The sequence below is a fragment of the Triplophysa rosa genome, linkage group LG11 (assembly GCF_024868665.1).
Source record: "Triplophysa rosa linkage group LG11, Trosa_1v2, whole genome shotgun sequence".
Lineage (NCBI taxonomy): Eukaryota > Metazoa > Chordata > Actinopteri > Cypriniformes > Nemacheilidae > Triplophysa > Triplophysa rosa.
Window position 1 is genome coordinate 10,250,447 of NC_079900.1, and position 15,995 is coordinate 10,266,441.

At 36.9% G+C, this 15,995-nt stretch overlaps 1 protein-coding gene across 1 annotated transcript; it reads right to left on the bottom strand.

The window, feature by feature from the left end:
- Positions 1-8,811: 8,811 nt before the first annotated feature.
- On the bottom strand, positions 8,812-11,506 carry hapstr1a (HUWE1 associated protein modifying stress responses a). The gene is made up of 4 exons (XM_057345695.1): positions 11,060-11,506; positions 9,910-9,990; positions 9,529-9,804; positions 8,812-9,437 (listed from the first exon to the last, which is right to left on the bottom strand). Exons 1-4 carry the CDS (start codon positions 11,253-11,255, stop codon positions 9,193-9,195), a joined length of 798 nt encoding a protein of 265 aa, XP_057201678.1. The 5' UTR covers positions 11,256-11,506; the 3' UTR covers positions 8,812-9,192.
- Between the last annotated feature and the right edge of the window lie 4,489 nt (positions 11,507-15,995).

Here is a 15,995-nt window from a genome sequence, read left to right on the forward strand (position 1 = left end):
AAAGCTCTGGCTTCGTGTGGATGTGACCTAAGTTTCTAATAATGGAAGCTGAACCATATGTTTACGAGCCAACAAATAAAACCAGACAATGCTCGGAGGATCTATAAGGACAAGTTCGCAATATTAGCAAGAGAAAGCTTGGGGAAATCAAAGCCAGCTTCCTATGCACTAAACTGTTCTCTGATATCTTCCTCTAGCCTTACATGAACCAGCGCTCATCTAATAAAAGACAACTTTCATTACAAATAAGCAATGGGTGTCTTGACCGCAGAAAATGTCTTTGACAGAAACAGATCTCTTGTGAGTCTGTGTTAAGCTATAAGGGGACAATTGCTTGAGCTTTCATTTGACACTGACAGACCCCTTCAGTACTGTAATCATACATAATGATGCACGAAATGCTGAGACAGAAGAAGTGCTTTGTATGAAAATTGCTTACCCTATAAGAAAACAAATACATTTTTGTTTTTTCTCTCGGGGGAAATATGTGGGCTTTAATGTGGCCTATAATGCTTGATGTAGGGGATCGATGCACACAGTTATTAAGGTCTCAAATATTCATCATTTTCTGATAAACATACACATTTAAACAGTACATTGTGGCGAGGACGTATTTCTTCCAACGTTCTTGTAAAGAATCACTGTTCTTAATGAAATGTTGGGTTTAAAACCCTGTAAGAAAAGCAGACCGCCAAATTTGGTATAGTAAAGATCGCAAAACGTTGATTTTAGATTGTACCGATTATGTACAGAACAGATTTATTAGTGATTTAAAGTCATCAGGGTGTGTACAGTGAACAGTACAAAACATCCGTTTCCCTGAACAATTGGAAAGGGCACAGAATAACACATTTTTCCAATTTAAGATATTTTATTTTGGGGAAATCTCGATGTTTTAAATGCACTGGAAAAGTTTCAAAATTGAAAATGCTGTCATCATTCACTCACCCTCGAGTTGTTCCAAATCTGTATAAATTTCTCTGTTCTGATGAACACAGAGAAAGATATTTGGAAGAGTGCTTGTAACTAAACTGTTTTTGGCCACCTTTGACTACACTCTAAAAAATGGTGCTATATAGCAATAAAAATGGTTCTTTGCTCGTAATCATAGGGGAACCACTTTTAGTGCTATATAGCACCATATCTTGGTGCTTCAGTGGTTCTTCAGAGGTTCTTTGCGGTGACCGATGTGCTATATAGCACCTTATGGTTCTTCAGCAGTTCTATATAGCACCTCAGTCATCCCAAAGAACAGCTGAAGAACCACTGAAGCACCAAAATACGGTTCTATATAGCACTAAAAGTGGTGAAAACCCTATGATTACGAGCAAAGAACCACTTTAAGTGCTATATAGCACCAATATTTTGTGTACCATTGTAGGAAAATTGCTTTATAAATGTCTTTGTTCTGTTGAACACAAAAGAAGATATTTTTAATAATGTAGGAACGCAAACAGTTCTGGGGCACTTCTGGTTACCATTTTAATTTTTCCTACTATGGTAGTCAATGGTGACCAAGAACTGTTTGGTTACAAGCAAATATCTTTCTCTGGATTCATTGGGACAAAGAAATTGATGCCAATTTGGGGTGAGTAAGTGATGACAGAATTTCTTTTTTGGGGTGAACTGTCCCTTTAAGACAAATATATATTATAAAAAAATATGTGAAATGCAATATCAAAACACCATCATACAGATCTGGGGTCTCATTTATAAAACTTTGCATAGAATCGTTACTAAAAGTGTACGTGCGCCCGAAAGCCAAAAGCAGCGTACGCCAAAAAGTATTCAGACTTATAAAACCGTGCGTACGCACACATGTAAGCAATATTCGCTTTATAAATCACAGATCACCTGCAAGTGTGCGTACGTGAATCGGCCTCATATCCCGCCCTGTACACGCCCATTTTTACCCATAAATAGTCAATGCAAAGCATCTCATGAATACTGATTTGTGTTTTAATGAGCCTGGCATCCAATCCGCTTGTTGAGGCTGACGTCACGCGTCATAATGGCCGTATACCGTTTCCGGGTCCAACTGCTATCAGATGCCATAGAAAAATAACAAAAAATGATGTAAAACTGCCGAAAACACAAGATCCCATCCTTTATCTCCGCAACGAAATCACAAATGGCCACACATGAGATTCACTACGATTTACAAATTGATAATTGATGTAATTATCAATTTGATAATTATCAAAAAAAAGGTCTCTGTCTTTATATGTTTACAGCATTTAGAGTGATCATTAACACCTCATAAAAATCACCTCATTAATTAGTGGTGTCCTTCACCTGAGATCAAATTTGAAGACATAATTGTAAAAGACAAAAGTTTCTTCATTCCGGTTTTGTTATGATCATAGTTAGGACTGATAAATAAAGAGAAACGATTGTGCGAGAGCTTAATAACTGTATTTCCAGACTTTGACATTCGATGATTATGTACAGTATTTAAGGAAAATATATTTAGTTATTTATTTACACTGTGTTCTGCAGTTATGGTATTTGATGCTGTCCCTATTCAGTCAGATCATCTCCTCATCATGCGCTCATAGTGTGATGGTGAGACAGCGCTGATTAAATATTTAGAATGAATTTTTATTTAAGAGTTGGATTTTACAAGAAGGTGCATGAAACAATTATCACTCAATTCAAGCGCAAATAATGCAGATTTAATCTTCGTGATAATGTGGATCTTTAAAGGATATGAGGTGAAATGAAATGTGTGTGTGAGGCATAAATGCTTATAATTGTTTTTATCACACTTACTTTCTGCAATCTAACTTGAGTTCACTAACTCACCATTTGTGTCGCCCCATGTCTCCAGAATGTGCGTACGCATGGGTCAGAGTTTGCTTACAGGTGCGCACATTCTCCCGTCAACTTTGCTTTTAATAGATCACAACCTTTGCGTGGAAAGTGGCGTACGCACGTTTCCAGCCCCATTTTGTGCGTACGCAACATTTATAAATGAGACCCCTGGCCCTCAGTGACTTTCAAAGATGTGCATGAAGGGATTCCAGTTACAGATATGTGGACAGATTTAAATTAAACTTGGTGTTTTGGCTGCTTTGTTTCAGGGAATTTTAAAGTTGTTGTCACGACAGTAAACTCTTTTTTCAGAACTAAATGCAAATAAGGTGTATACAAGTACAAAATAATAAATAACAAAATGAAATAAAGTATGTCTCTCATATTTCTCTCTCATCTGTGGTACAAATGAAAATACATACAAAGCTAAGCTGACTTAGGACCCACAAATAACAAATTAGCTTTCTTTTGATTAGTAACCTAAAATAGTTCTGAATCTTAAATATACATTTTTATAACATTGCTTGTCAATAAACTTTACAGGTTTAAATTGAACTCTTTGGAAATAAACCTGAAGCTTGTGTTGTCCTTGAATAAAAAGCTTGGATTTCAGTTAACGAGTCATACGTGACCTCAGGAGAGCAGGAAGTAAATACGAATTACAGGTTTCGTATTCAACTTTTATATTTTACATCAAAGTATACCTCAAGAAGAACTGAGAGCTCTTTGACCCACTTTGCTTTTGTTTAAAGCACATGTCATTAGTACCAGAATTACCATGGGAATACGTTCCCTCCCTCACAAAGTGCAACCACGACACGATTCCTGCATCTTAATAACCCACTTTAATTCCAGGACCTTGTTATCCAACAAAAATTCAGTTGTGAATTTGAAAGTTACTCAGCATGTAGTTATCAAAGCTCTTCTGAGCCGTCATGCACTGTTGGTCTTCCTGAAGTGATGGCCTCTAGCCCATTAATTACCTCAACAAATAATTGGTGTTTCCAACACTCTCGCTGGCATGCAAAAATGTCATCTCGCTTGAGTAATTTTTGCTGACTAATGGATACATACATTATTCACAATCCACTTGGGCTGACCGATCCAGTGCTTTTCACTTGTCCCTGGAGTTGGACTCACTTTGGGTATCATTCATTTTAAATGAAAGCAACTCTGTCCAATTAAGAAGATCTGTTGTTATATTTAAACCATCCTAGGGGATCAGGAGTTCTGATACTATAAAAAATATTTTAAAAAAATATTTTAATTAAATATTAGTCATTGACTTTAACAGACAAGACAAAAGGAGGTCATGAAGGTCAGAATTTTCATTTTTGGGTGAACTATCCCTTTAAGCCCATTATATGAGTTACAACCTGGTGAATGAATAATTTAGGCATTTCATATGGCAAACATGAACTCTCATTGGAAAAGACAAGGCTTATTTTCCATTAGTTAAGGGCACAAAATAAATATTAGATTCTAGTGCAGTAGTTGTTAGAAAAGTCTAAGTGCAAGCCATACAGAATACTGACTTAAAGTCTCTGGGATTTCTTGGTTTTGTTGTCTTGTCTTGTCCATTTTAATATTATAAGTGTACGGCAAATATCATACAGTAAAGGCTGACAACCATGCAAATAAAGTTTCATAAGAGTGAAAGACTAGTGTTTTTGCATTATAAGATCAGTGGAGTGAAATGTGTCGTAAGCGATGTTAGCTTTTCCATAGTTCTCAACAATGTATTGATACATTAATAAAGATGGTAAACAAGCGATCTTACGGGACAAATCAGCAAATGACAAACTAAGGCACACATCATGCTTCCCATGTGGACTGTCCTGTGAAAATGACAATAAAAATGCACTTATGCTTCCAATATTTGCTTACAGTCGAAGTCTTGAAAAAACACCACACAAACACCTCATCGCAGCGATATGGGACGGAATGAAAATTAGGCCTGGGAGTCGATTCCAATAACTTCTTCGACTCGGAGGCATCGGGAATTGAGAGTCGACTCCCAAGGTTGAAGTCACACCTGTGTGTTCACGGATGTGACATTTGAAGATCAAGCTACTACAACCGATTGGTTGGTTGTAGTGAAACACACACCGATTGGTGGTGATTTTTGACTCATTTGTTATGCCTCTTGTTCACCAAAAGGGCTCTTTACATTACGTAAATACACTAACGTTAACTGGTGAGTATTTTGGTGCTTCTGATTGCGTGCATGTCTTTTCTTACTCACATCTTAGCTCCACCTCCATGATGTAAGGGAAGGATGCGAGGTGGTACGTGAGAACATAGGAATCTAAGCAAATAAAATGGCATCTTTGCTCTCTGTATGAAATTCTCTAGCCTATTATTACATTCCAGAAGCATTACTTGAGGACATTAAAAATATTAATACAAACATAGTATACTACAAATATTAAACACATCCTTGAGTTAGATTTCAGCCCCACTAGTTAAAAATAAAGTTAAAAACACGTTTGTGTCAATTCATCAATATTAAATACTGTCTGAAATTAGCACCTTTAACAAAGATCCATTTAGTAACACAAAAAGTAATACCCCCTAATATGTTCAGCTTGTGGAAACATTGATGATACTTAGAAAGACTCGGGTGTCTTGAATACTTGAATAATCTATGGTGGGTTTCTAATCGGTTTATAAAACGAAAGATTGTAAATTGGAGAAATTAAATCACCAGCACATGTGAACATGTTGACTCATCCTGCGTCCATTTATCTTTTTAAGGATTCTTCCCACCTGCTGCCATCAGACAGTGTTGTTATTATGACATTTCATAAGCACATGTTGTCTCTTCCATGCCTTAAAGGGATACTTCACCCAAAAATGAAAATTCTGTTATGATTTACTCACCTCGAGTTGTTCCAAATCTGTGTACATTTCTTTGTTCTAATGAGCACAGAGAAAGATATTTGGAAGAATGCTTATAACCAAAGAGATCTCAACACCCATTGACTACCATAGTAGGAAAAAAAACAATGGTATGTCAAAAGTGCCCCAGAACTGTTTGCTGTCCTACATTCTTCAAAAGTAAGTTTTCCTATATGGGACTCAATGGGTGTTGAGATGTGTTATAAGCCTTTTTCCAAATATCGTTTTCTGTGTTCATCAGAACAAAAAATGTATACACATTTGGACGAAGGTGAGTAAATGATGACAGAATTTTCATTTTTGGGTGAAGTATCACTTTAATATGTCAGATAATTCCTCTTTAGAATGCACGCAAAGTTTCTAGTATTTTCAGTATACCATTTGATGTTGCCATTTTACCTCTCAACGATCGCTACAATATATCAGTCATGACTCGTCAACATCATAGGCTAGCCTATTTCTAACGCAAATGAGATAAACTGAATTAGAAAATTTCAAAAGCCTGCAGACTGATATTGTATCATAATTTTCATGCTTGGCCTAAAGTCATAATTGATGACATAGGTTTAAGCTCTTTAAAAATCATTCTATTTTCAGGGTTCTACCACTGTTATACAGCTGGGGTAACACCGCCACCCAGTGTGAAACTGGAGTCATACGTTTAAAGTTTCCCTGCGGAGAATCATTACGTCATCATAGTCAGAGTCCCTTTGAAACACGTGCTGTACTGTAGCCCCACAGCTGCAATGGAATAAAAACAGTTGCTACAGTGACCGAGACTTTACCTAAATCATCTGAGACCAGTTCAGCGTGTATTGTCTTATCAGATCATTGTTTCTTGAAGAAAATCAGTCAAATTACATTCTTAAAGGGATACTCCACCCAAAAATGAAAATTCTGTCTTCATTTACTCACCCTCAAGTTGTATACATTTCTTTGTTCTGATGAACACAAAGAAAGATGTTTGGAAAAATGACAGCAACTGGCATTTCTGGGACATCATTGACTACCATAGTAGGGAAATTATTGTATCTTTTTTTGTTCTTGTTCTGTTAGACAAAATTAGATATTTGGAAGAATTCAGGAAAGCAAACAGGTCACCTTTGACTACCATTTTACTTTTTCCTACTATGTCCCAGAAATGTCAGTTGCTAACATTCTTCTAAATATCTTTATTTGTGCCAACAGAACTAAGATTTTTATACAGGTTTGGAACAACTTGGGAGGGGTCATGTCAGAATTTTCATTTTGGGGTGGAGTATCCCTTTAAAACTTAAAGATTACATAATTCTATTTAATCTTTAATGACATGATGTTTTAGATATCACTGATCATAACAGCATACATTTTTGAAGCATTAATTAAATTCTGTTCATGTTTTTCTTACATCCAACACCAAATAATTCACTCACATATATTCGTAAATACTGTTTATTGATATCATGTTCACTAACGAAGTTTGAAGTCACTTTATATTGTGTTTTACGATCCTCAAAGATACTCTGTGACAACATAATGTCAAATATAAACTGTCATCAGTTGTTGTATAAGAACTGTTGCATTCGTTATCTGACATGGTCTATGTTAGTATAATAATGGCCACAAGAGGGCAGTTGAGTATCAGGAAATAAAGCCCTTTAACAGAACTACCCATTCAGAGACCTAGCAAGTCTAACAATAATCACAGTAGAAAGAAACCTATTAACATTCTGTGATTGATTGTGTCGGAAAGGTTTTGCCATCATTGGGAAGTTCTTTCTCCTTAAAATGTCTGCATGACACATAACTATGCACTTCGTACACTTATGTCCCAAATCCCATTTTTACCCTTTTTAGTCATAGTGCTATGAGACAACAGACAAAAAAATCCATTTAATTTTTGAACTACAAAGAATCATTGCTTCAATGCATGGAAGTATGCTGCATCTGTAAATCTCTGATTTGTTACAAATTATGTTTCTGTTAAAATACTGTGAACAAAACATACACCGATGTGAATATACAAACATAACTGTTTAATAATTTAGCACATTTTAAAGAAAAAATGGCAACTGTAGTTTTAATAATATGTTTTAGATTATCTCAGCTGTTACAGTCCAAGTATTTTCCTTTTCTTTAACAATTACTCAATGGCAAAATGTTAGCTTTACCTCCTGACCTTTAACAAAATTACATTTCGATATAAACGATATAACGATTTCCAAAGCCATCGATGTTCATTTACAGACAAATGTTGTGAAATTATGAAATAAATCACCAGACAGCCATTGGCCACACTGCCTTCACTTTGATAAAAAATACAAAACAAAAACTAAATATGTCTGCATAAAGGCCAGACATGCCTTCACAAAACTTTAAAATATTTAGCAAGCCCTCCACATCTTGTGATTCCCACCACCAAAATTAGATTGGGTCTCCACTAAGATGGCAAACATGAACTAGTCTACATGTGTACCACGAGAATGTAACTAATAGGTAATTCTATCTAAAGCATCCTATATCAGAAATAAGCATCGAAAAGTAATTTTAGATTAAAAGTGGTCAGTATTCTCAGCTTCAACCCTGCACAGGAAAACACATTGTAATTACCAAGAGAGCTCGTGTTGACATAAGTTTCCATACATTTTATGGTGGTTAGAGTACAGCTTGACTTCTATGTACAAAGCTGGACTGTACATGTGCAGCTCCCCAAATCCTCTGGCCTGGATTCGAAAAGCATTTAAAGGACACTTTAATTTCACGACGACACAGTTTTCTTAACTCAAGTACCTCTCCTGAGAAACAGATCTCCAAAACACCATTTCCTCAGTACAAAGTCTCGCCCAACCCCTAAACCAAGCCCCAACAATGAAATGTAAAAGATCAACAATTGCACCATTGTATCATAAGCCTCAGTCACATTCTTTCCTCTTCTTTGATGTCATGGATGTATATAAAAAATAAAATAAGTCTAACTGAATGTACAAGTGCAAACCATGCATTATTGCAACCATGTTCAAGTTCTAACAAACATTAACTCAGCAGCAGTTTCAAGTAAGACTAATAACTTTGCACATTTCTAAAATGATCACAACAAAACAGCCAATAAACAAGTGCAAAGGGAAAAAAAGTAATATATTGATGGGAAATGAGCTGATGCTGAATCCATTATCTGAAAGCAAACATCCGGTTATTAGCTTAGCAGTACTACTGAAGCGCAACTAGTTGATATTGTGAGCTAAAAGTATCCTGTTGTAGTCTAGATGTTACTACACATACAATATTGTAATCACTTGACTGACAGATTTCACTTTATGGTGAACGTAAAAGATACCAGTCAATGAAGATGAAGGGGTGTGAATTAGCCTCCACCGTATGGCATACTGTACTGAATATACAAATGAATGGCCCTTCCTTCCTTTCCAGGGTAATGCAAATGTTGAGGATTAAGTGGCTTTTATTTCAAGCAGCACAGAGCATACAGAGCAATAAGTAAGCTCAGATCATTCGGTTACGTTTATGGGTCGGGGAGTCTGTGATGACATCAGCACACTGAGCTGAGGTCCGCTTTCTATTGCCTGCACTTCCAAGGTGGACGGCCATCTCCTCCGATATGAAAGTATTCAAGTCCACATCGTGCAGTCCATTCCGCCTGCGACCCCCACCTGAACTGCCGCTTACGTGCGTAGGTGAGCCAGGAGTGCTGGGCCGGACACTGATGCCTGCCATCGCTCCACTTAGCCCTATAACAAAAAACATAAGATTCAACACAAAATTGACATTTACTACTAAAGATTAGTATCTAATCCACTACAAACGGCCAGTAATATTTACCATGTAGTGCTATGGCCTCACAAAAAGGCTGTAAATCAGTCTCTACAGATGACACGGTGTCCGATGAAGGTGGTCGATTAGGAGACATGACAGTCAGTTTGGGGGCAGCTCTAGAAGTCCTTGGTGGTGGCGCTTTGCCACATAGGAAACTTATCAAATCTTCTCTTCGAATAGTTCTCCTTCGCTTTGTGACCCAAGCCAAAACATCTTTATTACGTCGCTGATGACCAATCTGAATTCCTAAATCATAGCTCCTCTTGTGTGCATCAACACTCTCTGTAGAATAGATCATATTCAGAATGGATTAAAAATGTACGTTGTACATCATTCAGCAGTCAGTAGCTTTAGCCATCTTGAAAATTCAAATAGACAATCGGTTACCTTTGTAAAGATTTGTCACTGCTGTTGCAGCATTCTGAAATGGAGACCACAACGAGAGCCCTTGCTGGTGGCATACTCGATCTGCAAGGCAGTAAGTAATATCAGCGACGCTTTTGCCAAAAGAATTGTGAGATTTAAAGGGATAGTTTACCCCAAAACAAAAGTTGTGTAATCATTTATTTGCCCTCATGAACTTTCTAAGTGGTTTTGTGGCCATGCAATGAAAACCAACGGGGGCCAATGTGGTTTGGTTCCCAACGTCCTTAAAAAATATTTTTTGGGTTATGCAGAAATGATACAAGATGTGTATATGATAATAAACGAACTAATGACTTTTGGGGTGAAGTGTCCCTTTAATGTCGCCAGCCCTTTAACGTAAGACTGAAAATCCATGTTCTAACTGGCGTGGACAATGTATGTCAAATTCTGCTGTTTTTACAATGAATTAAACCATGTAAATACTACCCAAAGTCACCCAGCTGCCATTTCCAGAAGCGTTTATTCCGCAACCATAAAACGGTTCAATTTACGCTAAAATAAGACACGCTCGACCATTTTGTACTTTTGTTCAGTACACGTTCGCTTGTTAACAAGTATTACAAGCGAAAAACAACCTCTACCAGAGTTTACATACGCCTCATGACAGTCAGACAATAGCCGATTAGCAAAACCCTAGCGAGCTGCCTACCTAGACAGCATATTTGGGTACTAGGCGTCTAGGCAGTTGAACACAGCTAGCTCAACCGGCAGAGCTGTGTGTTTTTAATCAATCTCAATAAACATTCAAATTTAATTTTACTCCACTCACAAATGAGAGTCTAGCAGACAGACAGTGTGGTTGAAAAGAACTAGAACTCATTGCAGCGCTAACTAGCCGGTTGTTTAGGCAAGCCGGTTAGCAAGGCCATTATAACAACGGGCAAACTGTCAAACACACCGGTGTGGCTAAAGCTAACGAGCGCTGGAACGATTACAATTCAAGCCCAAAACATTCATTCCGCTCGCTTTAGTGGTTTAACGGGGCTGCTATTCGCTTATCAGATTTGGGTGTGTGCTGTTCTAGTGGGTTTCCGTCATTTTTTCACGGTTTCTTTAACGGAGTTATTTGAACTCGGTGGGCCGCTAATGTGCTTTTTTTCTGCCCACGGACCTTTATAAAGTTGCGCTACTGCCGTAGCTGAATTCTGAAAGAGATGCCAGAGTTTTTCCTGGTTTTGGTCCATCTCTTCCTCGTTCGGTTCTTCTTGTTCGGCCACAGCCAGGCACTGGCGCTCCCACTTGGAGAACCAAAATTCGGGTCCGTGCTCGTGAATTTCCGCTTCGCTCTCCTCCTTCTTTTCCTCCATGATGAATAGTAAGAAACTTCGGCGAAGTTCTAGTCGTTTTCGGGGGGGATTGTTTTGCTCTTAGTGGTAAATTCGCCTTCTGGAACCCACGCAGTATCAGAGTAGTATCGATTAATATCCTTAGGTCTGAAATTATATTTTAATTAAAATGCAACTAAGCGAAATATTCTCCCTTTTGTGACGCCGAACTCTGGTTAGACATGACTGTTACTGTCTACCGTGGTTAGAGGGTCGCTTTGCCCTGCGCAGTTTCTGGCTGTTCCGATTTAAAACACGCCCCTTTGACTCTGCGCATGCGTCCTGAAACGGCTTTACTTGTATAAATGGGCTACATGTAATAATGGAAAAAAAATGAACATGAAGCGTTAATGATCTGTACATCCCCAGAAGAACATGTTTCTTTTACTTAGATTTTATTCTGTTCTTTTTAACAGCATTCAGAGTGGAACGCAATGTAAGAATTTTATTGTACAGGGTACTATGTACTGTACAGTATATGGCGATAATGGCTTCCTTTGGAGAAGCATATGCTGTCTGGGACACCAATTTGAATTGCATTACTAACTGCAATCTTCAGAATCAGGATCAGAAGTATGTTTACACACACAAGGAAATTTGACTTCTGCTTAATGCAGAAGAAAGTGTACACATGGTGCAAACATAGATGAGAGAGATGAAATATACACAAAAATAGAAAAAAAATGAAAAAGAAAATTCAATAACAATAATGCACTATATACAAAAGTGAAAATAATATAGACAAAAAACAACATATAATTGTTTAAGTGAATGCAGATGTGTCATTTACAGGTTTATCGTATTGATTCTACAACATACCGCTCCAGATGCTGTGCAATGTGCAGGTGTGCAATGTGATGGACAGTGTGTAGTAAGACACATTGTAACACAATGATAGTTGAAGCAACTTCTAAGGAACTTTAAGGAAACTTACAAAGATGTTTCAGGTCTGTGTTTGAAAGTGCTCTGTTCACTGGTTCCCCATATGTTATCTCAGTATGTACAGTATTTATATTTTAATACTAAACTTGTGAACAAAGGGCTCTCAAGTCTCACGCATTCACCGTGAGAAACGCATTTCAGCCTGGTCACACGCTCAAACGTCACACCTTGAATTTCTCACTCTGAGAAATAAGGGATGACTCGTCCCGCTTTATACAACTAATCGAAATGTGAATGAAGGCTACAGCATTACGTTCACGTCCGATCACGGTGCATCAAAGATTTTTTTCTGTGTTTACAGCACTGAACATCACAACTGTATAACTTGTGCTTTAAATTACAATTAAATTATATTAATCTTACATTATGTAATATTGGTGGAAATAGGGCACATTTGACCGCATTAAACAGTAAATAAACCATCATGCTGCTGCAGTTTAAAGATGGCTTTTGTTGATGTTGATAACATTTTACTGTCTACAGTTTGTCATTATTCTTATTGGTTGAATTATAAGTGATTACATATAAGTATTTAAAGACAATATATATATATATATATATATATATACTGTATATATGCACATTAAATACTGTACCTTAGCTTGGCTACCTTAAACTAAGAAAAGTACTAGATATAAAAGACAATGCACATTGAATACTGTACCTTAACTTGGCTACCTTAAACTAAGAAATGTACTAGAGATGTATTTTATTATTCTAAATTCTCCTGTATTAATGTTATTTTCAGCTATGTTGAGACTACATCTCCTAAAGTAGAGCGCTCTGGTGAACATTTCAGTAGTGTTTTAAACACACAGCTTGACATACGTTCTGCAATCCTGCTGTATGTACATTGAGCACTGCTTGTTTGGGGCCAAAATTATTTTTATTATTTTTGATACATAATTTTAAAATATATACAATTTTATTTGCATTCATTTGTCTCTCTTATCAGATTTACCAATTTTCTACAATTTTTATTTGTGCTGGTCAATTAGTGTAATTCAACAATTCAATTCAATTCAACAATAGTAAAATGGAACTGCTAGAAAACCATGAGAGAATTGGGTCGGGCTGAGGGGCCGCTGCTGAAACTTTGAGTGGCTCCTCTCCTACAGATGTGATCTCACTCCAAACATCTGATAAAACTTGAGAGCCCTGACAAATGTTTGCACTTCAAATGCTGATTTTGATATGACTGTGTCAAAAACACCATGTAATCACTAACAAATGTGCAATCATAGTTGCTATTCTATAGAAAAATTGCATTCATAGAAAAAAAATGCATGCATTGTCATTGAAAACAATGCTGTTACAAATTACAGTGGGTTACTCCTAAGTAATGGTTTTGGGATCATTAATGTGATTTCAAGTAATTGATTAAGCATTTAAGCAAATAATCACAATGAAAGTGGTTTTAGCTAAGAATAAAGGGCTGGAGCTGTCATAAGGATGCTAACAAGCTGCTTAGTTGAGAATGGAGTGCCTCAGAGATGACGTATTTTTGTAGGCTAAACAGGTCCGGAAGTTAGCACCGTGCTGATTCCCTCGACCGAAAGCCTATGCATTTTCCCCATAGACTTTTGGAAGATCGCAAAAAATAAGATCTGTGATTAACAAATGTTCATGATGTTTACACGTTTTGTCTATCAAGATAATCTTTACAGATTAACACAATATTTGCTATTTTTGAAGCCTAAATGAAATCGCCAGAAGTAAAAAGCTAACACGAGGCTATAAACAGACTACACTATGGTCGCTCGATATCACCACCAGCAATCCTCAGACAACTTTCTTAAACTTTTTTAAAAACGTGTTCCCTGGTAAGTAATTACTCCGTGAATAAATCCCCAAAAATGATTTAAGACACTTGTGCCCGTGTTGCATTATTTGTGAGATTTATATGTGCAAAGACGTCTAATGTCCCCGCCAAAGGAAGTAGTCGCTTTTAGCAACTTGATAGCAACCGCCATTTTAAAGTCAAAGTCAACTTTATTGTCAATTTTGCTATATGTACAGGACACACAGAGGATTGAAATTTCGTTTCTCTCAAGACCCATGGTGTGAGACACCAACATAACAAGACAAAAGAGAATAGAGTAAATAAAATACAATAAAATAAAACAGATATAATAGATAAAATATGTACACTATACAACCGCGGCACATGTGGGTATGTAGATATTCACATTTTAGTGCAAAAGAGAGAGCAGCAGTTATGAGAATAGATCTGGTTACATTGTAGTGCAACGGAGAAAGCAGCAGTAATAAATAAAGTCACAATAAAGGTTTAAAAAAAACACAAGTGGGTTATAACTGGTGTGTTAACCACAGACCCATTCAAAAAACCCATAGACTTTGGGGCGATGGAACCGGCAGTCTTAAAATGCTAACTCGCTTCCAGGGTTTGCATTCAAAAATACGTCATCTCTGCAGTACTCAATTGAAAGGGATACTTCACTCAAAATGATTTTATTTCATATTACATACCTTCGAGTTCCAAATCTGTATAAATTTCTTTGATCTGATGAACACAGAGAAAGATATTTGGAAGAATGCTTATAACCAGACCTTATAACCTCCATTGACTTCCATAGTTGGAAAAAAACAATAAAATAATTTTAATTCCTACTATGGGAGTCAATGGGGGACAAGATCTGTTTGGTTATAAGCATTCTTCCAAATATCTTTCTCTGTGTTCATCAGAACAAAGAAATTTAGACAGATTTGGAACAACTCGAATGTGAGTAAATGATGACAGAATTTTCATTTTTGGGTGAAGTATCCTTTGGAGTTGCATAAACACTAAGGGGCTGTTTCTCGGACAGGGCTTAAGCCTAGGTGTCTTAATCGAAAACAACTTGCACTGATATATTTTAAGATATGTCAGTGCGATTGTTTTGTCTCAAGATGCCCACCAGTAATGTTTTTTTTTGTTGTAAAGTATGTTTTTAAAAATGACTTAAATATCTTAATTTAACCAATAGACCTAGTCCTGGTTTAAGATAATCCCTGTCCGGGAAACCGGCTCTAACAGTTTGAGCTTGTTGTTTTCCTATATGACATTTATAAAAGAATACCACTACTTATTTTATTTATTTATTTTTTCACAGGGAAAGGTTTAGTTCTGTGGCCAACTATTTTCAAAACATAAATGAATACTAGTGCAGAGAGGCCCTTACACAGACTGGACCCAGCTGCTCTTCCACCCTGCCAATATTTTTGTGCAATTAAGCCCCCACCTCCCATATTGGCTTTTTCACTTCACAGTCTGCAGGAATCAGGCTAGACAATGTTTTTTCAGCATCACAGTCACTCTACAAACCACCAAAACAATATTTACAATAGAATGTGCAAAATAAAATTAAAAGGATTCAAATGTCTGCATATTTTCAAAAAATGTGGTGTTGAGTGTCCACGAAGCTATATGGTGAAGCTTGTGAAGAAGGGGCACTGTTAATTTATGACCATGATTTAAGACTGCTCATAATATATAAGTCAGCAATCAATATTACATGATAGCTTTTGTACTTATTAAGATAATAACTTATTACAATTTTGCAGTTTTGAACACCCGCATTCTATATGTCCTATAAAGATGTTGGTATCAGTAAGGCAAAAATAAAACGTCTTTCTTGCAAGGTTTAGGTCTGAAAAAAGATCAGTTTTAATAAACTACTGAGCAGAATTTGTGCGTATGGCACTCAGGCGTACGGTGTGCGCCAGTGTTTGGATCTCCATGCGGATGTGACATTTCAGAGAGGAGCGCGACCGCCATTT